The sequence below is a fragment of the Penicillium lagena genome (genome assembly GCF_028827675.1).
Source record: "Penicillium lagena strain IBT 129212 chromosome Unknown utg000003l_segment0_segment0, whole genome shotgun sequence".
Lineage (NCBI taxonomy): Eukaryota > Fungi > Ascomycota > Eurotiomycetes > Eurotiales > Aspergillaceae > Penicillium > Penicillium lagena.
The window spans coordinates 223,695-249,489 of NW_026623224.1; the positions used below are offsets into that span (position 1 = coordinate 223,695).

Genomic DNA, 25,795 nt, shown 5'->3' on the forward strand with positions numbered 1-25,795 from the left:
GGGCTTCGTATTGACAGCCTGGACAGGCCAGTTGTGTCCGACCGCCTATATACTCATACAGATGACCAGACTGGAAGGAGTTGAACAAGTCTAGCAGTCACAGGAAATCAATTACATGTCGGCATGCATTCGACTCAATTACACTGTCAGCCTACCACTATGCCGTACTTGCGGCATGCAGGTAAAAGTTCCATCACGCGGGCGACGAACGAATTATTCTAGCTAGCGTGCTTCTTTCGCCCGCCGCCAGAGGCAAGGCGTCATTGGCCTATCTCCCCCGGACGACGGGAGTTTCAAGTTGGAGAAGGAAAGAAGAAAAGATATAAAAGTTGGAACTATTCATACAAGGCATGGCACACAGTCACATCAGATACGGTCTCTCCCCTAGTCACAAACGATATTTTTCGGAACAAATACACTGGTTTCAAGCAAGGGTTGTTGAACAAGTTCTGTAAAAGATGAGCCATCAATGGTTAGATCCACTGAGCCTTCCATTACTCCGAGGCTCTTAATGCCTGATATTCAGTGTTTGAAGTGGTTTGGAGGGTAGGGGTGGATTAAATGCTATCGGGCGGGCCCGTAGGCAGTGAAATTGGAACGGTTTGTGGCCGACACGGTTGGGGATCTCCGAGTCCCGGATGATGCACGTGACGTCGGGCGTATTTCGTTATCAGTTGTTGTTGAATGCCTTTTCATATCTTCTTAATCTCTGAATCAATCGAAGCAGGACTCAGGCTGACAACCTATGTTCACACGCCATTTGGGAATAGCCTACCGTCTTCATATTTATCTGCTTTCGCGTTCCCTTTCTTCTGCCCCAATTTTTGATCCCATTGAATTTTTCTTTTTGCAATAGACCTCATCACAGCCATGCTCATCAGCCACACGCTACCAGCCGCCAGGCTCATCCCCAACCATACGCGGAAATTCTCCTTACTTTCCACACATGCTTCCTTCCCAGCAACGATGCATCGGTTTCAACTTCACCGGAAAGCGACATTGTACGACGCGGACCAAGAGGAGACCCGCCATAGGAAGGACGGTATCAAAGTGTCAGGAGATGGGCTAGTTCACGCGATGATCTCGAAGTCAAGCCCGTGTAAGTAAAGACTTTTTTGCTTTTATGAAAAATACTATGCGGTACTAAAAGTACTGGCTCTGTCCTAGACTCCAACGGGCCAATTTTCATGCCTAACTCTCGCCTTATGCAACAAATCCTTCAGTTTGATTTCTCGAATTACCAAGAAGATGTTGATGATGGCAAGCCTATGCTTAATCCTACTGTGATCTGTATCCAGCGAGGTATGATTTACTCATCGTTTCAAATTGAACCGGAAAAAGAGGCTCATCACTTTAGGTACTCCCATTCCCCCTGTGCTGGTTTTATGGAGAGAAGGCATTTCGCGCTTTTCTTTGCAGCCCTCAAAGCCCATCGAAATTGAAAGTAAGTATTAAACAAGACTGCGGGGTAAATTGGATAGGCTATTAACGGTTAAATAGATCTTAACAATCTTCTTACCGAGTTCTATGAGAGGTCTGCAACAGCTGTTGATGCAGAGGAGTGGGTCCAAACGCATCCATATTGGGAGAGCTTCGCAGACCAGAACGAGAAAGGGTGGATGGAGACATAGATTCTTTGAGGTTTATAACATACTCCAAAAAATGAACGTGGATGTCTCTACGTGGTAAATGGTGTCGTGAAATCCATAAGATTACCTCTATCCGTCAATCTCATTAGTCCACTCCGCAAAAGGGCCTACGCTCCTACCTGTGGCCGACGGATGCAGAGTTCAACATAGACTGCCCTATTCGAGATCATGTCAACGGAACACGGCTTTTCCCTCTTCCCGATGAGTTACAGGCCGTAGTCTAAAATTCGATTACGTACAAGTGGATTGATAACGAAACCATCTCGAGAATTCAGGATATCCATCTATCTGTGTATTTAGAGGTTATTTCAGAGATCGTGGATCGCGAGCGACGGCAACGGATGCGAGCCGTCCGGGAGTGGTACAAAGTCGGAGTGGTCGTAGAGCGGGGCCGTCCCGTCCGGGATGGCGGCGAGGTGTCGCTGGCATTCGGTCGGGTTGAGAATCCCGTGTGTCGTAGAGATGGCGCTCCTTCATACGGGCCGGGATCCCTACGCGACACACGCAGCAGACGATGGCGTTGTGACCCGTTTCGTACTTGAAGAGGGCACGCGGTTGCGGTTGCCCGGCTATCGTCGTCCGATCGACCAGGCTCGTCCCACCGACTTACGATCATGTCGTGGAATCTGAACCAGGTCGGGGACTCCGGGGAATCGACGGCGCGTGGCCTGATCGTTCGTCCGTCCGTACAAGGGGCCCCCGGATTGGAACCACGGTTGGAGGACTAGGGGGGTTATGGGGGGGGGGGGGGGGGAAGCCGATCCAGCACATCGCCTCGACGATCCCGTCTAGTATAGATCGAATCGAGGGCCCGCCCCTCGTGCACCGACGTTTTTGGTGCGCATCGCCTGACCACTTCCCCGGGCCTTCGCCTCGAAGGTATAGGGCCCGAGGTACTGCGTTTTGGCGGCATAGTAGATGTTTGAGGAGAGTAGGAATGCGTGGGAGACGCGATTTGGGGGCAGGTGTGACCGGTTGTCAGATCAAGAAGTCAGATCAAGAAAGAAGATCAATAAAGAATTCAATTTGAGTACGTAGTCGACGGGAGATCCAAGTTGAGAAAGGGAAGAAGAGACCGAAGAAGAGTCTCTACTTATCTACAGAAGTCTATGTCCTGTGTCACCTTTCAAACGCAGTCTTCAATCGCAGTGATGCCAAACGCGGTCCCGTCAAGCGCAGACCCGTTAAGATCCTATCAAGTGTGGTCACAGCAGGTGCGCCACTCGCCCGTGGTTTACGTTATAGATAGAAGGATTGACTGTGCGCAGCCTTGGTCTACAGATGTATATAACGTAAAGTAAGCTTACGCAGCTTCTTTGAGCATACTCCACCAAATTGGGGGCCAGGGCGGCCAAGGAATTGGCGGATGGCCAAAGAGGGGCCAACAAGGTATATATAGATTTCGCGTATATCTACCGTAGTCTCTCTCCACTTAACGAAGGCAGATTGAGCGAAATTAGGAGTTCAACGAAGATTCCTGGTTTCTTAAGTCAAAAATTTATACATAGAAATGAATTTTCTTGGATTTGCTCGTTGCTTTGCATTGTACAATCGTCAATTTAGAGCCCGCCGATCAAAACCCGGATAGGCCCTGTTAAGGAGCCCCAATAAATAAGCCAGGCCCAACCTGGAAAAGATTTCATGTTTGAATATCCGTAATTAACGAATCAAGAGGTTTCCTCGCTAAGCTAAGGAATCATGTATGGATTGTACTCCATATGTATGTAGCAGATCCTGCCGTTCTGGAAGCGAGAGTACGCATAGATTAAACTGGGGCGACAGGGGGCCAAAAGTCGTAACAACAGTATATGAACAAGAGCCTTCCTCCTGATCTGACATCTACAATTCCGTTACATTGACTCTTCTCCATACCGATACGTCCTCGCAATCTATTCACAATGTTTCTGCCATCTGCTTTCCTAGCCACTAGGGCGCTACTCGCCAGCATGATAGGTTCTGGCAATTCCACTCTGGCGGCACGAGATGAAGTGAGTTCCTTCGCCGAGTTCTTTGACCTTACTGGGGAGGGTAGCCAGTGCTGGTTTTATCTCTATCATTACTATGGCTGCACCGGGCAGAGCAACGATCCTATCGGGACTGTGAGGGACCAGTTTCAACAAAAAGGAAGAAGTGACATTCTACGAAAATCTTCAAACTAGAGAAAAGAAGAAGAAGAAACAGAAGGGAAAAGGAAACAGACAGACTAAATATAGAAGAGCAACAAAGAACGACAAACAGGATCACGTAATCCGGCTTGTGCCTTCAGATCTTCACAGGGACCTGGAGTGTGGATGATAGTGGAGCGCAAGTTTGCGTTGGCTGTGAGTGGTTCATTCTCTATTCTATCTATCGACTGCCTGGGACGTTCGACTGATCTTTATCATGTTATCTGTACAGCCGGTGTCGTTTCCTCGGATATGTGCGATATTGCCTCTATCACGGTGGACTTCGACGGCCAGACCGTCACCTTTTATAACCCAGTGGAGTCGCAACTCAATCTTGAGTCTTGGGCTCAGGGCTTCGCCAATAACCAGACGGTGGTCTATTAAGGCTCTCCTTTAGATTGGTGGAGAATTTGGAGTTTGCTTGGTATATTTACTATGGCTCTCAATCACCTAGAAAGCGCGATGCCATAGTTTGTCCCTTCTTGTTCATTATCATCAGATTTATTAAAGGCAAACGCTTCATTGCAGCGAGCTCAAAAACATGTAATATACAAGCCCGGCGCTTCAACGCTTGAACGATAAAATAGGTTGTTTGCCGAATAACCCATTCTCATCAACAAGGATCTTCGCACCGCCGCGACGGCGTCGTTCAACGCGTACATCTTGATCGGCTCGAGCCCACAGTTTGAACTGTGTAAAAGGATCGTCAGACCACCTGGGCCCGGGGAGCGCAGATGCCGCAGAGAATGAAACCAGTTCTTAGGTTCGCTGTCCTCCCCTTCGTATTCTTCGTCGCCGTCGGCTGCCTCCGTATCGTAGAGCCTGGACTCGGCGCGCGAGAGGTGCACGGTGAGATCGGCGTCATCATCACCGAGTTCAATGCTGGCTGTTTTGTGGCGTTGATCACCGTCATCATGATCTTCTTCTTCGGCAGCTAATTTGATGGCTTCTGCAGCGGACATGTCGACCTCATTGTCATTATCAGGTTGCTTGACTTTGGGTATGTCGACATCCTGGTCCATGGCGCGAGCACTGCTTTGAAGAAGCTCGTCAAGAAAGGCAACATCAGGCTCTGTCCTTACGTCTTCATGTTTTAAGAAGCAAGAAGCAATGTTCAGATGATATCATCCGGCTTTTGTTGTCATCACTGGATGAAGAGCCCTGTTCTCCCTCTATAGTTATCGCACCCCACCCCCCTCTCTATGGGCATTGGACCCCCCCGAGTTGGCTGGCGGACGAGGCAGGTCGATCGAGGCACACACGCGTGGCGGCGCGGAGCCTATGGAAGGGGGACCCCCTAGTGGATTTCGAATTGTAGAACAGGGTATTCTTGTGGCAAAGGTTACGGATCGACTCCAAAAGAAAATTCTGGTCAAGGGAGCTGCAGAGAGGGATCTAGAGATATTTATACAATTCGTAGGCACTATCAGGTACTTTTGCTCAAACATAAGTTATTAAACCAGCAGATAAATCACAAGTTTTCCCATCTCTGATTGCCAATCGAGATTAAGCGATTGAACAATTCATCCCGCTCCGGTATCGCTGTCAATCTCCAAGTTTTCTCTTCCTCATCCTCGATCTCTAGACTTGCTAACAGCTCCTTCTCCGACGAAAACGCTGCCATTGACTCAATTGCCGTATTTACAAAGGCTGTTGTCCTCTTCAGTCGCTTCATATCCTTCACGGCAATTTCAAATGCTGGCTTGAGCTTTTTAGAGCTCCTCGGTCTTGGGTCATCGCGTGTGAAGAACAGAATCGGACCAGCAGACTCTGTGATGACTGCCCAGCCACTCTTTCCCTCGAATCGGCATTTGTACTCGCTTGGCCCGGCATAGACGATACTTTTCGTCTTAGGCAGTACGCCTAAATGACCTTTTGCCTTCTGCGAGCCAGTTGCGGCCCGGACGTGATCAGTTGCAAGTTTCGTCTCAACGACAGATTTGGCATGGCCTTTGAAAAGACGAATGAACTTGGAGAGATGTTTGTGTTTTGGCTGCTCTTCACTGTCGTCACTATGAGCCTTCTCAGCAGCTGAAGGCATGACAGCGTCAAGGACTTCGGGTTGGGTAGCATCGAGAGGGATGTCTTCAGCATGAATAAGATTTGGACGATCCGGATCAACGGGCATGGACGTGGGTACAGGAGGAAGAGGCGTATTGTGTGCTTCGCCGATGCGGAGAAGGGTGATTGCGATCTGCGTGTTTGTGGGAACGCCCCGAAGAACATTGCTACTTATAATTAGCAATGGTTCGGACACAAAGGTAGGAAACTGACTTCTTGGGCTGTGCAAGGTCCATGTAATAAGGCATATTTTGTTTGAGCCACGCTATCGCAGGCGTCAGCATTGGATCGCCAAAAATGACGAATCCAATGGCACACCCTGTCCCCTTGTAGACCATGTAATAGTTAATGAAAATTGATACGAGAAATAAAGTTGCTAGAACAGCATTGATTCTAAGAAAGGCAAAACGAGAAAATGGTGGGGTTGGTGAAAGTGCGCTGAAGGTGGGTCAGTAAATCCGTTCAAGGCTAAATAGGAGTTACTTACTTCGCAACTCTCTCCCAATTATCAGCTATCTCTCCGATCACATGTGGCGCTGTGTCAAGGACTCTGGTAATACTTTCTGGATTAACTCCAGCCCATATAATCTCTTCCATCGGCTGTTGAGTTTGATCGGTACTCTTAGTGACATGCCCTGGTGCGGAACCTGCACCTTGAACAGCTTTTACTGCTGCCCTGATAGGCTTGGGAACCTTTCCTTCTAGCGGATCTCCATCCCGTTGAGAGTTATTATGCATACCGACAGCCCTTTGAATGTTGTGCCTGACGTTGTCAACGAAATTGGCTGCTTCCTCCTCGATAGCTTCATACGGTTGCTTTTCCGGTGCACCAGTGAGTGTATCATTAGTACCTAGCTGACCTGCTTGCGGTTTCTGGATCCCGCCTGTCCTGATGTTCACCAGAGCACGAGGTGCTGGCGGAAAGAGTGCGTTGCGAGCTTCTACAGAAGACACCAATAGAATCAATGTTCCAAGAACAAGCGGCGCTAACAGATCAAATAGCCATGCAGAAAAGTAGATCTAATTTAAATGTCACCACACACCTTGTTTAGGGGTTCATAACTCAGCGGTGGATTTATAGCCAACGTACCGCACAAAATGCTGATGTACGGCGGGTCTCCTTCCAGGAACGAAGCCGCGAGACATGCTTGCCAAGACTTGCGATGCCAAGAATCATGGTCAAATAAACGCGTTGTAGGTGCAGTGATACTTTATCCGTGGTATGATCTTGAGACCACGCATCATTGAGGTCGAGGCCACTTGCAATTCCAATGGGCACGGCTTTGACATCGAAGACATCCTAATCAGTCGGAAATTAGTCTTGTGAATGCTTGGTAGGGACCAATAAAGCCTCACCTTGTTGAAGCGTCTGAGGAATGCAAAAAGCTCTTCGTTTGTGTAACCGCCAATCAACGGATCGGGTATCTCTACGTTAGCTTTATGCCAACCAATGTCTCTCGCAACTTGAGCATTTCTGCCACTAGGGTAATCTGTCTGGATAGCACCTCGGGTCTTCGGTACATCGTACGCTAGCTCGTGGCTGTCTGCGTTACAATCTTTCCTAAAGACCTCCACCGGGCCTTGGATCAGTGCATAGGCCTGATCCTGCAAAGTAGCCACCATACTAGGGTTATTGTTGACATTGCTGTGGATGTCTGGAAGTGTCTTTTGGTGATTGAGGTTCCGGTGAGCCTGTGGTGTGGTCAAGCCACTTGATGCTCCAACTAAGGCATATGCTTGATCTTGAAAGGTGGTCAGTATCGCGGGAGCAGCATTGTTAAGATCGTTAACGCTTGGTGAGGTCTCAATGTGTTCGCGCGTTCCGTCAGCCTGAGATGCTGGCTGGCCACTACAACCACCAACAAGCACACATGTATTGTCATGTAGTGTCTGCATCTTAGCCGGAGCAGCATCGTCTTGGACCTGGCCGCCTGATATGGTGTCAAGGTGATTGTGACACCCATCGACGGCAAGTAGATCATTTTGGCCACTTGCAATACCATCCAGCGCATAAAAGCTCTCTTTTACGGTTTGAATCACATTTAGAGGGGTGGTGTCATCAACTTGATGCCCTGACGTAACATGGTGGTGGTCGTGGGTGTGTGTTGCATTTCGAGTCGTGGATGTATGATCGTGAGCAATGATCCCATCGATCTGACTTTGTTTCCCATCAACATATGATGCTGCAGGTTCATTCCCACTCAGACCTGGCTGGTATTGCAGATCTGTGCCTAGTTTCCCCTGGGTACGTGTCTGCTGGTCCACTTCCTGATCCTGATCTTTTAGGGCTCGTTTGGAGTGCTCATCGCTCGCTGGTGGAGTGTTTCTCGAAACTTTGACGATATAGCCAGCGTTGTTTGACATTGTGAATATGCCTTTGCGGTCGCCACTTCGTCGTTAAGCGAGAAAGGTGCGATTCAACAGCTCAATATAAGATACATAAAACTTAGCCTCTTGGTCGAGCTGTCATGAGGGTACGGGCTTATAAAGGTACAGTAAAGATAGCGGACGTAATATATTCCCTGAAAGCGACAGGTATCATTTGTTCCTTTTTCTACCTGGCACATAAAAGTCTGTTGACGCTGATGACGCTTCAGTGGCGATGACGTCATTCGTACCATATCACCGCAGGATCAATACAGGATTTCCATGCAATATATGACAGCTACCTTTACACTCCGTCTTCTGGTAATACTTGCTTTCTCTCGATCCTCCCCTCCGACAGTATATATGATCATTCTCTTCTTTCCGCGTTGTTTCTGGATCTATTGACTTGATGAAATTAAAGTTATAACAGTTTATCCATAATCACTTTTGAGTCTCGTCTTTACAAACATGACTTCCTCCCTTGAGCAGCTCAAACCACTAGCTCCATCATAGTTTGCGACTCTGGTACAGGATGGAGCGGAATCAGTTTCACTACTTTGCTCTCATAGAATCTTTCCCAGATCCTAACCTGAATCACGCCAATCTATTTCTGGCTTAGCCGTGTTTCAAGTAATGAACCGTATTGAAAGACACCATCAGGTGATATAATATGTCGGAGTCTGGATTTCTGGTATTCACTAGTAAATTTACTAGGTCGTGTCATGTGACAATGATTGAAAACGATGGTATTCAGGTCTAGCTATCACGTCCATATTTATAGGGGCAGAGAAGCGGAAAAACTCTGCTCAGTGTGATCTATCCAATTATCCAACTCGGGGCACAGTTGCCATATGGGTAGATTGGATGAGTATTTCGGTAGGATGCGGCGACTGGATAAATTACCCAGGAGACCATTATACTGACATAATATTCTGTCGAATATGAAAATGACTGTATTGGCTAGTCAAGAGCCTATAGTGCTTTTTGGTCTAGCGGTATAGCATTTTTGACATATTCTATAAATTACTTGTAATTCTTTATCAAGAACACTGACACATGAGCTAGCTCGTCAGCGACTCCGCTTGTCGCAGCGAATTTCACTAAAGTAGTCCCCGCGAAGTCAATCTATGATGGGGAAAGATCATTTTGGGAACTACATGTAAAGTAGAAATTGCTATGTAAACATGCAATATTCGGGTTAGTGAAGTGAGGGATCTGGCTATAGAACTTACAATGAGATGGTGAGTTTTAGGACTAATATATTATGCCGCCATGATTCTACATTGTACAAGACGTCCGCTGGTGACACAGAAGAAGAACATCACCCTGTTCATATTTTACGTTTTGTTCATGTTGTTCAGTATGAATGTCCTCCCCTTATAAAGACTCTCTAGGTGTCTTTATAACTACGCGACTGTATACTATATCCGTCCTTGTCTCAATTCGTCTGCTGTATCAGATTTGACCGAGAGCGTCCTTTTTCACTAGGTATTTATAATTAGGCCTTCATTTCCCACTTCGCCAATGCTTCAGAATTGGCTAAAGTTTCCGGGTTGTTTAGCCCAAGTGTTTGTTCCTGCTTGGCTAGGCAATTTCTAAGTAAACTGATGGCTTCCGCATCCTGACCTGAAGATTTCCAGGTAAAAGCGAGGTTCGCCATACTGGTCAGTATTTCCGGATGATCCTCGCCGAGCTTCGTCTTGCGAGTCTCTATCACCTGCACCTTGAGCTGCTCGGCCTCTTCCCACCGGCCCTGGTCCCCGTACATTGATGCTAGGTTGGCAATACTCCTTAACGTATCGCGAAAGAGAGTCGCCGCACATGTATGACATGTCATGCCTCAAGCAATGGAGATAATAATTAGAGAGACTTGTTCTATTTGTTATTTCCTTATGCGGGTTTGTAGAAAATAAATTACGCCAAACATGTCTATGCGGCAGATTCCAACACCACTCGACAACTACTGATTCGCCAACACACTTCGACCAACACTACGATCCTCGAATACCCTATTGGTGGCATCTTGGCCTTCTCCGAGTTACTGAAGATGGCGCGTCGTCGTCGCTGATTCCTGACGTGACACAACTGGCATGGCTTGAATTCTGCTAAAGACATTTTCATCGCGTTCAATGCCCATAGGTATACGCGTTCAGTCAATGGCAAACTGGCTGCGCTCTCTGAGCTTCTTCCCGAACTTCCACAAGAACATTAGACCCACTGCGCACAAAATTGTCAACCCTGCAAGAAGACTCACACCACCATCCACTCCTAGCGCATCGAACATGGGGCCGGCAAACAGGATCGCTGCAAAGGCGAACGCACTGCGGGCAAAGCTACTGGCCGCAAGAATGCTAGCGGCGTATCGCGGGTAGATCATCGGTATATATGAGAAGATGCTTTGCGTGACGAAGTACATTGCGAACATCAGGATTGCGAAGCCTAGCGTTGGAGCTATCCAGTGTACAGACGGACGAGCAGACCATGCTAAACGTGAAAATTAGTAAGAGAACAGTCGCTCCTGAGCCAGAGATATTTTCACTGACCGTACAAGAAGAGGCCGCCCGGGATAAGCCAACTGAATATCATGCCGAGAACAAGGTGGTTCTCCAAATCTCCAAACGAGCCATCTTTCAGCCTGGGGAGCACACGTTTGATATAGATAGAGTGCAGGGCCACTGCAAGAAACCCCGCTGGAATGGCACCAAGGTATATAAGAGCTGTGATCTCCGGCTTGAAGTCGTAGTCAACCGAAAAAACGATCGGAAAAGACTGCACTATTATCTGAGCCATGAGCTCAAGATATCGGTATGGCAATGTGACATACCTCAAAGAACGTATAGTATATACCATAGATCAACCCAAAATATACGGTAGTGAATAACAGAGCTGGATCTTTGATATTCAGTTCCCATGGCTTCACAAGCGCATCCCATAGAAGACCATTGACGGTAAGATGTTCTTTCTTCATCTGAGCTTCGGATTTGATTGCCGGATCTCCCCTCTGCTCCACCAAACGCTTAGCGCGATAGTAGAGGATGGTGAGGCCCGATGTCTCCGGTACTGTGGCGATGAGCAGGATGTAGGTAGGTCCAACGAGGATCATCAGTTCCCAGCTTGCAAATCTCCAGCCGAGCGCCCTGACAGCGAACGAGGATAGAGTTGGCCCCAAAGCAGGTCCCATGGCTGTCGTAGCTGCCCAAATTCCGACTGCAAATGGGAAACTGCTCGGGCGCCAGATGTCCCCCAGAGAGGCCCCTGACGTGGCAAGTGGAGGAGACGCCATGAGACCGAGGAGAAAGCGTAGTACCATCAGCCCTGCATAATTTTGAACCAAGGATCCCGGGATGCAGAGCAGGAGAAAAAGCAAGCCCGAGATGGCATATGGTGGGTTTCGACCGACAGATGGTATCTCCGTGAGGGGCGAGAGCAGAAGGCACCCCATACCGTACCCCAGTACGTACAGTGCTAGCCCAAGTGTCGCCTCAATCTGGTCGACATGAAAATCATCCATGATACCTTGCTCACTGGAAGTGTACAGAGATGATCCAGCATAGACCGTAAACGTATATAGGCTGTGGAATAAGCAGGTGTTCAAAGTTGGCAAAAGAAAATTTTTCTTACTTTACTATAGCGGATATCCACACTTTTTGACGTAACGACCAATTGTGAGGGTTATCGGGATCATCTGGTGGTTTGAGTGAATGAAACCTCTTATAAAGTGGGGGACATAACCTACTGTCACCGTTCCATTGAACCAGCTTATAGGAGGAGTATCTTTCTTTGGCTCTCTTGTCCGATCCTGCTTGGTCTGCTACTTGCAGGGTTGAAAGCCCTGCGTCAAGTGCCGAGTTTTCAATGTCCTTTGACTTAACCCGATCGAATGATAATTTTCCAGGAAAGCCAAGCTGGAAGAGAGCACCAGCAGAAGAATGCCTGAACATGTATTCCATGGTTGGCGTGCTCAATGCGCTCAAGGCTATTTGCGTCAATATCAGTTTATCGGTCCTTGATCGTGGTCGTGTGAGGTTTTATATGCATACGCGCTCTAGATATTAAGGCTATATGAGGTGGCCAAAGCCAAGGTCTGTTCCTAAATCCGTAATTAAATACCGAAAACTCCATGCTCTTAAACCCGAGAATGTTATATGCTTATATATTTTAACGGAATTCGCCCATTCATTTGACGTACGAAGGGAGAGAACCTGCGGAAACTAAACTCAATTGGGTCAATCCACCTGGGCGGATGGTACTCAACCCAGTGGGAACTAAACCGTATTGAGAATGGACCGGCGATGTTCAGTCGGGATGACGTTAACTAGTGCATGTAATTGTTTCCGGTGCCCTGCCTCTGCAAAACCTCCGATCCCGCCATCCGCTCAATTTTGGACCGTCATGGAACCCGGCGGAGGACAGACGACACTGCGCAAAGCCTGCCAGAATTGCACCACTGCCAAACGGCGATGCATCGTGAAACTCCCTCGCTGCGCGCGGTGCTCTAAGAAAAGCCTCGATTGCAGCTATGACCTGGAGCCGATGCCGTCTGAAGCAATGGAGAGTCAGCGACCGATGTGGAAACGGACGAAAGCAGTCAGCGATGGACCTGTGCATGCTTGCTTCAGCAGCTGTTGTCGCAAGGAGATGGCCCATCATCGGCTATTGTGCCCATGCACGAAAGCAGAGAGGGCATAGAGTATGTCGTCTGGGTTTTGTCTATTATCCCAAGTTTCGTATTGAGAAGCCTTCCGTCGGTATTCATCCACCCCAAGCGACGTGTGTCACAGGGAGTGAACCCTCTTATCGCTGCCGTGGATAACCTCCGCCCGAGTTCAAACTTGGGCCCGTCAGACGAATCTTTTCAACATTTGCTTCGCACCGACCCTACGAATGGTACCATGGATGATGCCTTGACTGCGGTGCAGGCATTGATGCTATACATGGTGGCATTCATGTTCAGCGGTGATACAGCCATTCAGACAGCAACGAGGCTGTATTTCAGCCGCTTGTCGAATTGGATCGATAATCTTGAGATGCGCGCCCATGATATCACCACTCAAGGGTTGACTCCATGGCAAGGATGGCTCTTCGGCGAAAGTACTCGACGGACCATTCTCGCGGCACATATCTTTATTTGTGTCTTTAATAAACACCAGTACGAGCTATCTGACAACAAGATTCGGATGGAAGCTCTTCCCTTCGATGGACGTTTTGGGCTATGGCTAGCGGAAACTCCGCAAGCCTGGATTGCGTCAGCAGGAGAAAGGCGTGGTCAGGACGTGCCGACAAAGTTAGTCTCCTGGCATGAATTTAGTATATCTCGACCGGTCATCCCAATGGGCCCCGATGGGGATATGTTCATGTCAATGTTGCTGGTTTCGCATAATGGGAAGGCCAATATATGAGATAATGGATTGACTGGATCAAGTGTAGGACGTTTTCTTCCTTGTCGAGGATTTTTGCTGAGAGGACCAAGGAGTGGCTAGTGGCACGAGCGCGGTGTGGATAGCGGAGAAAAGTTTCTCAGTGGCTAGCAATCGGACACATGGATATGGAGTCACTTTCGTCTGGATTTTTGTGGCTTGTGTGATGTCTATTGCTATCTACGTTTCGTACCCATGCTGCTACCTCATGCCGGACATAAAAAAAAAAAACAGTCTTCGCTCGCAAGAATCGCTCCTTGTGCCGGCCCTGCGGTCTGATTCCAGCCCCGCCCTGGGCCGGCTTCGAGTGGCTCCCCGTGCACGCCCCGGTTTTCGGTTTAGCACTCAATACCGCACTCCTACAATTTCACCTGCCCAACCGGACTCCCCGTCTGCTACCCAACCCACCCCCTTCTTATTTTTCGGTTGCAAATTACGGTTGAGCCCTTGGAACCTCCACTTTCAACTTTTGGGATTAGGGTTATTTGGCCTCTTAACGCAGGTGGCGCTGTGGAGGCTGACCGGCCTTTGGAAGACCATGTTCCCGAGCGACACCTTCCACATAGTGCTCCCGCAACATAGGTCTATATAGTTCATATCTCGTCCGTGCGTTTTCCGCCATAACCTCATATAAAATTAAAAATTAATCCACGCAAGAGCCAACAAAAGACTCAACAAGCCTATATGAGAAACGTCCCTCGCCCGCGATGCTGCACTGTAGGGAACACTAGAAGCAGGCGAAGTAGCTGAACCAGTCCGACCTCCAGAGGCAGAGGTACTTCTAGAAACAGTGCCTATGATATGCGTTCCAGACTCTATCACCGTGGAAGCGGGGACAATCATGGTTGACCCAGAGATAACCGTCGTTGATTCGGGTATTGTCACTGTTGAGCCAGACGCTGTTCCAGTAATAGTGCCTATGATATGCGTTCCAGACTCTATCACCGTGGAAGCGGGGACAATCACGGTTGACCCGGAGATAACCGTCGTTGATTCGGGTATTGTCACTGTTGAGCCAGACGCTGTTCCAGTAACAGTGCTTAAGGTATGCGTTCCAGACACTATCACCGTGGACCCGGGGACAGTCACGGTTGACCCGGAGATAATCGTCGTTGATTTGGGTACTGTCACTGTTGAGCCAGATACGGAAGTTGTACTCTGCTCACCTGTTGTAGTTGACTCTGTTGACACAGTGGTTGTTTGTGCTGAACTTGTTGTCTGCGGATTCTGAGTGGTGGTGGTGGTCTCAGTGCTCGCAGTTGTCGTAGTGCTAATCTCAGTGCTCGTAGTTGTCGTAGTGCTAGGAGTAGTCGACTGTTTAATGGTGGTAGTAGTAGTTACCTCGGTGGTAGTTGTCGTTGCCGAGGTGCTCGAGGAAGTCGTCGAAGTCGTCTGATCAGAGCAAAAGTTCAACCACTGGGCAAATGTGGGCAGCAATGTAGATGAGTATACAGCCGAGGCGGACAAAGTTGCTGAGGCGCTGATGCATTCCTCACAATAACCCAAGTCCAGCAGGAACGTAGACCCGACAGCGCACAATAAAGCCTGCTTTCCAGTTTCTTCGGCGATGATACCAACGATATTGCAATCCTTATAGCACCCACTGGGTATATAACCCGTGTTCACCCGCTTGGTCAGTCGATCAAGGGAATAATCCATGAGCTGTTCACTTTTACCATGAGGTGGGAGCAACTCGCGCTTGCTGGGACCCGTTGTAGACTCTTCAGCACAGTCAAGGATATCATAGCTCAGACCAAAGTCCATAGGGTCCAGGTTGTAGTAGTTACTGGTAACATTGTAGCCAGTATCATCGTTGAATAGTGGAACCGGAGCCTCAATGCAGTAGTCGGGTGAACAAACGTAAGTATCAGCGGGAAGACCAGCTTCAACATTGCAGCCCGCACGGTCGCCTGTATGAGGGGGTTTGCAAAGGTATCCAGGTGGACAGCCCCAGGTATAGTCGTCGGGCAACTGAGTGATGGGTGTATAGCTCGGATTTGTGACGAGACTTGGGCATACAGTGACGGGGGCAACCTGGGTCTGTGTTTGCGTTTGCGTCGTCGTCGTAACTTGTCCAGAAGTGGTAGAACCTATGGTGATAGTCTCAGTCACCGTGTCGGTGATGGTATCTGTTACAGTAACTGTCGCCGCACTTGCTGTGACAGTATCAGTGATGATGTCGGTTGTAGTATCTGTGACTGTACATGTCTCCGTACATGCTGTGACAGTATCGGTGGTGATGTCGGTCGTGGTGTCGGTTATAGTATCCGTGACCGTACATTCAGCAACTTCGCCTTCACCAACCCAAATCGTAACCCCAACTGTGATCGTTGCATCCAGGTCAGTACCTGATGTGTCTCTGGGTTCCATCAATTGGGTAATTGCCGCCAGAGTTGGGATGGTGGCAGGGACGTCATTGCTGTTCGTTATTGTTGACAGAGTAAACGCAGATGTCGCAAACAGCGACAACCAAGCGACCGAGGACCTCATCGTCGCGAATTCTTCTCGAGAAGATTGCTTGCAAGCTTGAGATGACTCTTAAACCACAACAGAAGAGAATCCGCCCACGATGGTAGGGAAGGGAAAAGAAAAAGCTTTAGGGCACACGTGCACGGTCCTCTAGTTCATTTCCTTAGCTGTGCGAGAATGTTTATGTTGTTGTGACCTACTAAAGCCCCGCCCGCTGATAAAGAAATCGACTAACCGAGTTCGAGCACAAAGACGGGATGAGAATTTTAAGGCCTGCAGCACGCCTGAAAGGCTTGCAGCTGTGGATGCATATTAGCCAATTCAGCGGCGCGCACAGCTGTTAGGCCCTGTAACCCTCCACTGATTAGTAGCATCGTCCAACAGGATGATTCAGACCTCGTATTGCTCTTGCCCGCTACTGGGCACTAGCGGTATGTAGAATGCATATAATCCCGAACTAGGGAAAAACTAGAGATGTTTTTGGCTACTGCCGTTCATTGTAAAAATCAGACGGACTCAGCTCCGATGCATCTAAGAGCCTGTGCATAATTTGTTTCTTTTGAATGGTCGCCTCGATGTGCACGGGGCCCTCTATGGCGGGGAGCTTCGGGCATCAAAGAGGTGGGAAACAAAGCCGCATTGCTGACTGGGATTCGGTTAGTCCGCCCCGTTCCCTCCACTTGCCCTAGTCATGCGATAGTAGCGCTCACCACTCATCCATACGACAGTCATTAGGCCGCCTAAGAGCTTTGGCGATGTGAAATTGGATTCCGCCTTTTCTCATCCCGCGAATCCCATTCGGAGACTGTTGTGAGAAGCTGGACGGCGACGAGAACGCCTGCGACTTTATCGGTGGAAAAATGTTTCTCTTAGGAACGTTTCTGACGCTGTTGGCGGTTGTGATAGAACGCGCAGTGGGAACATGTGGCGTGTATCAGACACAGGTCGGCTACTCGATATGTAACTGGCAATCATTGCGTGGTAAGAGCTCATTTCTTGCACTCGCGATGGAGTTTTGTACTGACAGTGACAGCCAACGTCATTCGCGATACGATTTACATAGATGGAGGGTACTTATGGTATGCACAGTATGGAAAGACCTAAAATGAATGGAACAAGTACAATTAGTGCTGACAATTCCAGAATATACTCGGATAATTGCACCAGTGACACGTCTGATGGTAAGGACCATATTGAACGAGCCCGACAAATTTGGAAGATATACAAAGCTAACCAACTGCAACAGGAAGTTTTGACGGCTCCGTCTACACTTTCGATCTTTCGACTTCGTTCAATACTAGTTCGAATTTCTCGAATGTACTCAGCCCGATGTCCATTGCCGGTGGTGCCGGAAGCAATATAGATCCAACCTACATTGACGGCGCGATGTTTGCCAACGACGATGAGTTCTACCTTTATGGGTTTGTACCATTCAATGTTCTACCAGGCATACAGCAAATACTAAACTGCAATAAACCATCATAGGGGCGCCGCGATTCCCGCTAGTAATGACGAGGTACCATCTGGCAATGCTGTGCTTGGCTATGAAGCCTATCAGTACGGTGCGACTATTCAAGACTGGGAGCCAATGTGGTGGACGGAAGACTTACCAGACAACGTGACAACATATATCACCAACGGAGCTGGGGCATCAGCACCGAGCGAGAATCTAGGCTTCTACTTTAGTGGAATGCATGCCCCAGACTGGGGCTCCTTCACATATCCTCCTTATCTGGCCAACACAACGGCGGACACATTCACTACGGTGAACATGTCAGTGATGCGCTCCGAGACATGGGACACCGATACACTGCCGAGCTACATCAAAGGCCGTGCCAACGCTGAGATTGTTTGGGTGCCAGTGTCTGAGGCTGGAGTCCTGGTAGCCATCGGGGGCGTGGTCAACCCCGCTGGACTCTTTGAAAGTTTGAATTCATCCCAGGAGGCACTCAGCAAAGATCTGAGCCCGAAATTCATGGAGACGGTCTCGGTATACGATGCCAATACCAAGACTTGGTATCTCCAGAACACGACGGGCGATACACCGCCGCAGCTGACCGAGTTTTGCTCTGTGCTTGCTAGCGCAGCAGACGGCTCATCACACAATATCTACATCTACGGAGGATACGATGGTCTCAATGCAAACTCAAATCCATATGACGACGTGTATATCTTGTCATTGCCTTCTTTTACGTGGGTCAAGGTGTACAATGGGACAAACACACACGGCCGGAGTGGACACAGATGCATCAAGGTTTATCCAGACCAAATGCTCGCCATTGGAGGCTATCGTATCGATTCAACGCACTGTCTAGAGGGGGGTGTCATGGTTAACTTCAACCTCAACAACCTCAGTTTCCAGGATGCCTATGACCCCTCGCAGTGGAGCGACTATAAAGTACCAGATCTTTTATCAGCGCAAATAGGTGGAGAGTAAGTATCCAGCCAACAACAGAACAGAAAGAATCACCACAATTAATATTATCTATAGCTCTTCTGGAGGTGCAACCACCACAGCTCCATCATCATGGACCAACTCCTCTCTAGAAAGTATCTTCAGTACAAAGTACACCAAAACCATCGCAACCTACTGGCCCTACAACACGACTTCTAGCGACAGCACCACAAAGCATCACAAAGGCCTGCCGACCTGGGCTGCAGCTGTGATCGGCGTTCTCTGCGGCCTACTCGTCGTTGGACTGATCATCGCCGCTTTCTGGCTCTTTCGCAGACATCGCCAGCGCCGCCAGCACCCCCAGCACCCCCAGCTTGAAAAGGACGAAGTTATCCAGGAAGCTGACGGCACGGAACATCTTATGTTTATGTACGGGGGTGGCCGGACCGCGCTTATGGCTGGTCCACACTCTACATCCACCGGTCAGGAGACATCCACAGGCGCGCAAACAATGCAGGAGTCGATCGAGAGGTCGGTGTCTCCCGGTTCGGTGGAATCAGGAGGTGGTATACTCCACGAGATGCACGGTATGCTACCATATTCTTTGTCTATTTCCCTGCAAGTAGTATACATCATCCACATGCGATACTAACACCAAAAGATTCCTCGCCCATCGAACTCCCGACCCAATTCAATGTCTCCTCCTCTAATAGCAATAGGACCTCGGGATTCAGTATGGCGCGAGGTTCTTCCCTTTCGCCCAATTTACCACAGACTCCAGTGTCTGATTCAGGTCAATCCTTCCGACCGAGTCACCACCGCAGTTTGTCAACTCAGTCCATTGATAATGTGGTAACTGGCCCGATGTCACATTTTCATGCACCATTGGATGGCGGCAATGGGCAACATCAGCGCCATGGGTCTGAGATTTCGGAGGAGAGTGCTAGTTTGAATGGGAAAGGTCCAATCCGTGGTAGCGAGACGATCGATGAACATGAAAAATAGATATAGTGAAATCATGAATTCTTGCTAACCGCCTTAGCACTGTTGCCATACTATAAGAAACTTTAAAAATAACAACATACCATGCCCTGAAACGAAGGAACATGGTGAAAGTTAACACTCTAGCAGCTGTTGCATACGCTACTCAGTTTAATGTGCTCATTCAGTTGTCCCCAGACCGCTTCCTAGAAAAGTGTCTGTAGTGTATATTATGGATATGAGACCTCCAAGAATATATTTTACACGAAACTGCTATACACTGGCTACCTGTGCGCCTCCTTCCCTTCCGAAACAGCAACCAGGCTGCCTCTTGGCGTACGATACTAATGCGAGCCAGGGTATATAGCATCATGGAAGAGGTGTCCGTTCTGACGAACGAGTTTTAGAGCGCGCAATGCTAGTGCCACGAATGCTTCAATATCATGCCGATGCAATGCAAATTCTCTTAAGTACTGAGATTGCGGTGACGAGGCTTCTTGACCGGAGAAGTTCTTATTAACAGATACGGAAAACCCACAGCGAGAGTTGTCAACTTGAAATCAGAAATTTGTGATGTGTGACCCTTTCCTCATGAGCAACGCTGTCGCCTCCGGAACGTCTCTTGGAGGCTGGCAATACGCACGTTAGACATAATGGGAGTTTGGAGACGACCAGACCGTGCTTTTTGGGCATTCTTTCAGCCATGATTTTGACGTCCTGAAAGTTTTTCATCCGAAAGTGGTGGACTCCGCCATCTTGAACAGCGAAGCTGTGTTTCTCACTTTTCTTCCTACAGAGACATTGGCACGTTTATGGAGTTTAAAGACGCTGGTCAAGGACTTGCTGGGCTATGATATACAAACTGGCGATGGCCGGTATAGCGCTTTGGAGGACGCATATGCGGCACGAGACGTCGTCATCTGGTGCATCAGAAACCCTGAGTAGCTAAAGTTATGGGCTGAACATGCTCGAACTTAGGAAGGAAAGCGCGCGTCCGGGAAGTATCGTCAAAAGAAACATCGCACAAGAAACGACAGGACAAGAATGCCGGTCACTGAGCCTTCAGGAAATTTGGGTTACGATGAATAGGACGATTCCTCTGAAATAATCCGCTGGTCTGAGATTACGGAGGACTATGGAGGGCTACATCCAGATACTGGATACGATCCCTAGTCCCGAATGAGCTCTTGGATCCCAAAGGCATGGAAAGTGGCATGAAATCGAATTGGTTATCACACATAAGATTCTTGAAGAAACACAGGGGTCCCGCACAGCGTACTGTATAGTCCCTCTCTCTACAGTATGTGTGTGTGTCTACAATTCCTGACAATTTTCAAAATCAACCTGACGTCGAAAGGCCGAAAGTCGGATCAACGATGGTCTATCTCTGCATAAAGACGTCTCACGCTTGCTTGAAGAATATGATCCTAATCACATGATGCACTAGTCCTGATATGATTATTATCGTATTAGACCTGTGTTTAAAAACCGCGCGAACGATGGTTGAAAACCTGATTATGGCAAGAGCCAGTGTATGTGGTCTTGCACCGGATCCCCGTATTAAGTTGTGGGGGGGGGTCCAATGGGCCAATGGCGGCGTGGGAAGAGACAATTTCGATTTCCATACAGTCTGTAGGAGGTTAAAGTGACGATATTTCACTGGATCTATGTAGTGCACTCTTTTAGTGAAGTGGCAACGAGAGCGCATCAGCTCCCTAAGTGTCAAATATATAGCCCTTCAACAGTAAACACCAACACCCCGACTGTCTACTACGAATCATCAATGCTTTAAAATATTAAATGACAGAGAAAAAGATATATTTTGAGTGCGAAAAAAACCCCCATAAAGGATGCGATAACAACATCAACATCTAGCCAGACAGACCAGAACAGCAAAAACAAACAGAAAGCCGATAGTTACGCTGATCTTGTCAGATGAACCATCAGTCATATCCATCCGAAAGAGGTTACTTATGCAAAATTTCTGATCTTGGTGGGTGAGTGGGGGTAAATGAGGGTTCCCCGCCACGGGTCGAGGATAGGTTGAGGGTGACCCTCAAAGGGTGAAGGTTTCATATTCCCTTAGCTGCAGAGGGCAAGTCCGACGCCTAACCTTTGTTTTCAGCGCTCATTCCACTTCACGGTAGACTATGACATGTTTTCGCAACAGAACGCTACATGTTCTACTTAAATCGGCCTGCATTGCCAGGTGTTGGCTCTGGGTTCGGCCGCCAAGTGCCGCTCTTAAGCCGCACTTGCATAGATACGACAGACAAGCTTTGTGGATCAACATGCAGACCACGCTAAAGTCCGCTCACAACCCGCTGGAACCCCCCGCTTCAGCTATCCACACTTGCACGATCATTAGATCCGGCCATCAAGATTTGCGTTTACATTACTTCTTGACAAAACTACCCTTTTTCTCTGACAGAATTTAATCAAAGGATCACAGCTTCCTTGATCAGAAATGATCACCAATGCAGCCTTAGGGAACTTGCCATTTTCCCGCTGTTCGCGAGCATCCAGTAGATATATAGACCAGGTAAACACCCCTCCCCTCAAACATTCCCTTGATCAGGACACTCCATCGCAAATCCTCTTCACGACACAATCTAATAACTATTTCCCAACATTCAATAACACGGATCTTACAATGAAATCCAGCGGCGCTAGTACCAACGGAAGGCCTGCCTATGGGCGACGCAACTTTGTCGACGTGATCGACGAAACCGCATTGAACGAACCATTCCGACCTATCCTTTCTATTCCTCGCTCTTCGGACCCAAGGGATGGATGGGAGGAACTGAGTTTTGGGCAATACGCCAACGCCATTAACCGCTTTGCTCACTGGATGGTCGAACATGTCGGGCGTGCGAAAGACGGGGAGTACCCCACGGTCGCGTATATCGGCCCAAATGATGTACGATACTTGGTTATTTTGGCAGCATCTATCAAAGCCGGATACAAGGTATGTTGCTAATTTTAGTCTCCGAGGTACGCGAAAGAGCGTACCTTTGGAATGGACGTCAAACAGCTGAAATTCTGATCATTGTAGGCTCTGTTCATCTCCCCACGGAACAACATCGAGAGCCAGTTGTCTCTGTTTGAAGCAACTGATTGCCAATGGCTTTTATACACACAAGAATACGCGCAGGCCATACAGTCCTGGCTGAGTGTCCGTCCGATGAAATCCAGCCTGGTCAGCGCCGTTAGTGATATACTTTCTGCGGAGAGCGCCCCGTCTTTCCCCTACCAGAAATCATTCGACGAGATTCGCAGCAAGCCGGCTTTAGTTTTACACACAAGCGGAAGCACTGGAACTCCCAAACCGATTGTCTGCTGTCATGGTATACTCTCTCTGGCCGATGCATATCATCAGCGACCGGATTTTGCCGGATACTCTCATGTTCTGAAGGCATTCTCGGGGATGGCGGACAGGGTTTTGTGCGCAGGTATGTTATTCATATTCGTAAGTCTCTATTCAAGACCTAGCTAATACGTTGAACGCAGCACCCCTGTGCCACGCCCTCGGGCTTTATTTGTACATCAGTCTTTCTATCTTCTGGGGCACCCCGCTGCTACTACCAGTTGCAGACCAAGCAGTGACATCAGATGCTATCTGCTCTTTCATCCAGCACTCTGGTGCTGATGCTGCCGTCGTGCCCCCCTCCATTCTCGCAGATATGAGTCAGGAAGAGGCAGACATCGAATTACTCAAGAAGCTCTCATTTGTGTCTTGTGGTGGAGGAAATCTAGAGCCTATGGCCGGTGATCGGCTTGTCGAGGCAGGAGTAACACTCGCCAATCTCATTTCAACCACAGAGTAAGAAGGTGTACTCATTCAAGCATCCTCATTTCATTGCTAATGACTGTTAGATATGGAATGTACCCGCTTTATTTTCAACCGGACATGAAGCTGTGGAGATATTTCGTTTTTGACGATGAGACCTTTGGCTCCGATTTCCGTCCGACCGGCGACAACAACTTTGAACATGTCATCATTCGCCACAACAAAGATCCTGGAATGCAAGGCATCTTCTACACTTTCCCCGAACTTGACGAATACAACACCAAGGATCTGTATCGACCTCACCCAACTGCCCCTTATCTTTGGCTCCACACCGGACGCGCAGATGATGTGATCGTGTTTTCCAACGGCGAAAAGTTGAATCCAGTGACCATCGAATGCACCGTTGGCGCTCATCCAGCTCTTAAACGGGCAATCGTGGTCGGCCAAGGAAAGTTCCAGGCTTGTATTTTCCTTGAGCCGCTTGAATTTCCCAAGGACGACACCGCAGCCCAGGCCCTTATCGACACTGTGTGGCCTACTATTAACCAGGTGAATAAACAGACAGTAGCCCATGGACAGATTGCGCGACGTCTGGTTAGGCTTTCCGATCCTGCTAAGCCTATTCCTTCTTCTGCTAAGGGATCTCTTCAGAGGGGAGCATTCTTGAAGGTCTATGAGGATGATATCGAAGCTTTATATAATGGAAACAACGGAGCCAGATCAACGCGACTTTCTCTTGAGAGCGAAAATACCCTTATGGAATCCCTTCGTGACATAATCGTAACGTTTGGAGTTGAGGACGTTGAGCCTGATACAGACTTCTTTGCAGCTGGTATCGATTCACTCGGAATCATCAATCTTGGAAAACTCCTTGGACAGGGACTCCGACACGCTATGGTGCCTGAAGATCGCTCTACGGTCACAACTCGAGCTATTTACGGCAACTCATCCCTACGAAAGCTCGCTCGGCATCTCCTTGCCCAAGCTTCTCACGATGCCACTGTTACCAATGGCGTGGATGGAGTGGAAGCAGCAAAGGAGGTCTTGGAAAAGTACAGTATTGAGTCTGTCAATAGCAGCATTCCTGAAAAGCCATCCCCTAGAGATGAGGGACAGACAATCATCCTTACCGGTTCGACAGGTAGCCTCGGTTCATATCTCTTAGACCTACTGGAGAGTAGCAACTCTGTCTCAAAGGTCATTTGCCTCAACCGAGGCGCTGACGGCGGTCGACAAAAACAATTACATTCCAACGAAGAGCGCGGCCTTCGAGTTAACTTTCTGAAAACGGAATTCCTGCAAGCAGATCTGTCACAACCAAAACTTGGACTGAGCCCTGCCATTTACGAATCTCTTTTGTCCTCGGTGGACCGCATCATCCACACCGCCTGGCCAGTCAACTTCAACCTGTCTGTCGAGTCTTTTGCGCCCAGTATCTATGGTGTTCGAAATTTGGCAGAGTTCTCTTTCTGCGCTAGCAAGCATTTGCCCATCATTTTCATATCATCCATCGGCTCTGTCGATCGTTGGGCCGGTCCTGGGCCAGTTCCCGAGTCTATTCTAACCGATCTAAGCCTTGCTTCAACGGGATATGGCCAATCTAAATTTGTCGGTGATTTGATCCTGCAACAAGCAAAAGAGAAGCTTGATGTTCCAACTGCAGTAATTCGTGTCGGTCAGATTTCTGGTCCTCGAAGCGCAAAGGGTACTTGGAATAGACATGAGTGGCTTCCTACTATTATTTCTTCATCAGTGATCTTGGGCCAGCTGCCTACTGATCTCGGCGCAAATCACACAGTCGACTGGGTTCCAGTGGAGGATGTCGCAAAAGCAATCCTGGAAATTGCTGGGATCTTATCTCACCAACCACTGTTGGCGATCTGTGGCCATTTCCATCTTGTCAATCCAGCTCATGCACAATGGAAAGATCTCGCCGAGGCAGTGAAGAGCTTCTATGAGCAGCAAGGGCGCAAGCTTGAGTTTGTTGATATGGCCACTTGGGTCAAGATGGTTGAAGCCAATGCTGCAACCGGAACCGAAATCCCGGCTGTGAAGCTTTTGGATACTTACAAGGCGCTTGTGGCTAGAGAGACTCATTTTGCAGGGTTCTCTACGACCAAGACAAGGGAAACAAGTAAGACACTGGACCAAATGGGTCCTATTAATGCAGATATGATGAAAGTGTGGTGCCAGCAATGGGAGTTTTGATATCTGTCAGAATCTGGGCGTACGACAGTCCCACATGGAAGTGTAAATCACGAAGAAATAAATCTCTGATTCAGATAAACCTGGGAATGCCCGACAAATTAGAGGGCTCACTAACTAGTAAATGACTAATACAGAATAGGAAATATTGGTGAGTGGTAAAATCCCAGTATGTGACCTGTAGGGATTCCAACTCTTGACAATATCAATCAGATGAAACTTTTGTCTTTAGCTTCTACAGGTATAGAGAAACCATACAACTCAGAAAACTAAGCATCATCGAAGTCTAAATCGCG

General features: G+C 48.4%; 11 protein-coding genes across 11 annotated transcripts; 6 read left to right on the forward strand and 5 right to left on the reverse strand.

Annotated features, from left to right (window-relative positions):
* Positions 1–870: 870 nt before the first annotated feature.
* On the forward strand, positions 871–1,631 carry N7510_005231 (uncharacterized protein; the record flags this gene model as incomplete). Its single annotated transcript, XM_056977157.1, has 4 exons — positions 871–1,099; positions 1,168–1,302; positions 1,358–1,444; positions 1,501–1,631. The coding sequence occupies 4 exons, from the start codon at positions 871–873 to the stop codon at positions 1,629–1,631; spliced, it is 582 nt and encodes a 193-aa protein (XP_056833189.1).
* Positions 1,632–3,547: 1,916 nt separating this feature from the next.
* Positions 3,548–4,198, forward strand: N7510_005232 (uncharacterized protein; the record flags this gene model as incomplete). The annotated part of the gene is made up of 2 exons (XM_056977158.1): positions 3,548–3,677; positions 4,047–4,198. The coding sequence occupies 2 exons, from the start codon at positions 3,548–3,550 to the stop codon at positions 4,196–4,198; spliced, it is 282 nt and encodes a 93-aa protein (XP_056833190.1).
* A 180-nt stretch (positions 4,199–4,378) lies between these two features.
* N7510_005233 (uncharacterized protein) lies at positions 4,379–4,836 on the reverse strand (the record flags this gene model as incomplete). The annotated part of the gene is made up of 2 exons (XM_056977159.1): positions 4,379–4,529; positions 4,568–4,836. 2 exons carry the CDS (start codon positions 4,834–4,836, stop codon positions 4,379–4,381), a joined length of 420 nt encoding a protein of 139 aa, XP_056833191.1.
* A 449-nt stretch (positions 4,837–5,285) lies between these two features.
* Positions 5,286–8,239, reverse strand: N7510_005234 (uncharacterized protein; the record flags this gene model as incomplete). Its single annotated transcript, XM_056977160.1, has 5 exons — positions 5,286–6,042; positions 6,089–6,313; positions 6,363–6,895; positions 6,966–7,175; positions 7,232–8,239. The coding sequence occupies 5 exons, from the start codon at positions 8,237–8,239 to the stop codon at positions 5,286–5,288; spliced, it is 2,733 nt and encodes a 910-aa protein (XP_056833192.1).
* Positions 8,240–9,740: 1,501 nt separating this feature from the next.
* N7510_005235 (uncharacterized protein) lies at positions 9,741–10,010 on the reverse strand (the record flags this gene model as incomplete). Its single annotated transcript, XM_056977161.1, has 1 exon — positions 9,741–10,010. The coding sequence occupies one exon, from the start codon at positions 10,008–10,010 to the stop codon at positions 9,741–9,743; it is 270 nt and encodes an 89-aa protein (XP_056833193.1).
* A 381-nt stretch (positions 10,011–10,391) lies between these two features.
* N7510_005236 (benomyl/methotrexate resistance protein) lies at positions 10,392–11,927 on the reverse strand (the record flags this gene model as incomplete). Its single annotated transcript, XM_056977162.1, has 5 exons — positions 10,392–10,436; positions 10,497–10,726; positions 10,786–11,011; positions 11,067–11,814; positions 11,869–11,927. The coding sequence occupies 5 exons, from the start codon at positions 11,925–11,927 to the stop codon at positions 10,392–10,394; spliced, it is 1,308 nt and encodes a 435-aa protein (XP_056833194.1).
* Positions 11,928–12,906: 979 nt separating this feature from the next.
* Positions 12,907–13,641, forward strand: N7510_005237 (uncharacterized protein; the record flags this gene model as incomplete). The annotated part of the gene is made up of 1 exon (XM_056977163.1): positions 12,907–13,641. The coding sequence occupies one exon, from the start codon at positions 12,907–12,909 to the stop codon at positions 13,639–13,641; it is 735 nt and encodes a 244-aa protein (XP_056833195.1).
* A 654-nt stretch (positions 13,642–14,295) lies between these two features.
* N7510_005238 (uncharacterized protein) lies at positions 14,296–16,149 on the reverse strand (the record flags this gene model as incomplete). The annotated part of the gene is made up of 1 exon (XM_056977164.1): positions 14,296–16,149. The coding sequence occupies one exon, from the start codon at positions 16,147–16,149 to the stop codon at positions 14,296–14,298; it is 1,854 nt and encodes a 617-aa protein (XP_056833196.1).
* A 1,014-nt stretch (positions 16,150–17,163) lies between these two features.
* N7510_005239 (uncharacterized protein) lies at positions 17,164–19,528 on the forward strand (the record flags this gene model as incomplete). The annotated part of the gene is made up of 6 exons (XM_056977165.1): positions 17,164–17,198; positions 17,272–17,309; positions 17,375–17,549; positions 17,614–18,561; positions 18,620–19,110; positions 19,185–19,528. Coding segments are annotated over 6 exons (2,031 nt in total), but the record flags the coding sequence as incomplete, so codon positions are not given.
* A 406-nt stretch (positions 19,529–19,934) lies between these two features.
* N7510_005240 (putative RNA exonuclease) lies at positions 19,935–20,449 on the forward strand (the record flags this gene model as incomplete). Its single annotated transcript, XM_056977166.1, has 2 exons — positions 19,935–19,974; positions 20,172–20,449. 2 exons carry the CDS (start codon positions 19,935–19,937, stop codon positions 20,447–20,449), a joined length of 318 nt encoding a protein of 105 aa, XP_056833198.1.
* Positions 20,450–22,157: 1,708 nt separating this feature from the next.
* On the forward strand, positions 22,158–25,502 carry N7510_005241 (uncharacterized protein; the record flags this gene model as incomplete). The annotated part of the gene is made up of 4 exons (XM_056977167.1): positions 22,158–22,472; positions 22,560–22,956; positions 23,015–23,327; positions 23,381–25,502. The coding sequence occupies 4 exons, from the start codon at positions 22,158–22,160 to the stop codon at positions 25,500–25,502; spliced, it is 3,147 nt and encodes a 1,048-aa protein (XP_056833199.1).
* Positions 25,503–25,795: the final 293 nt, after the last annotated feature.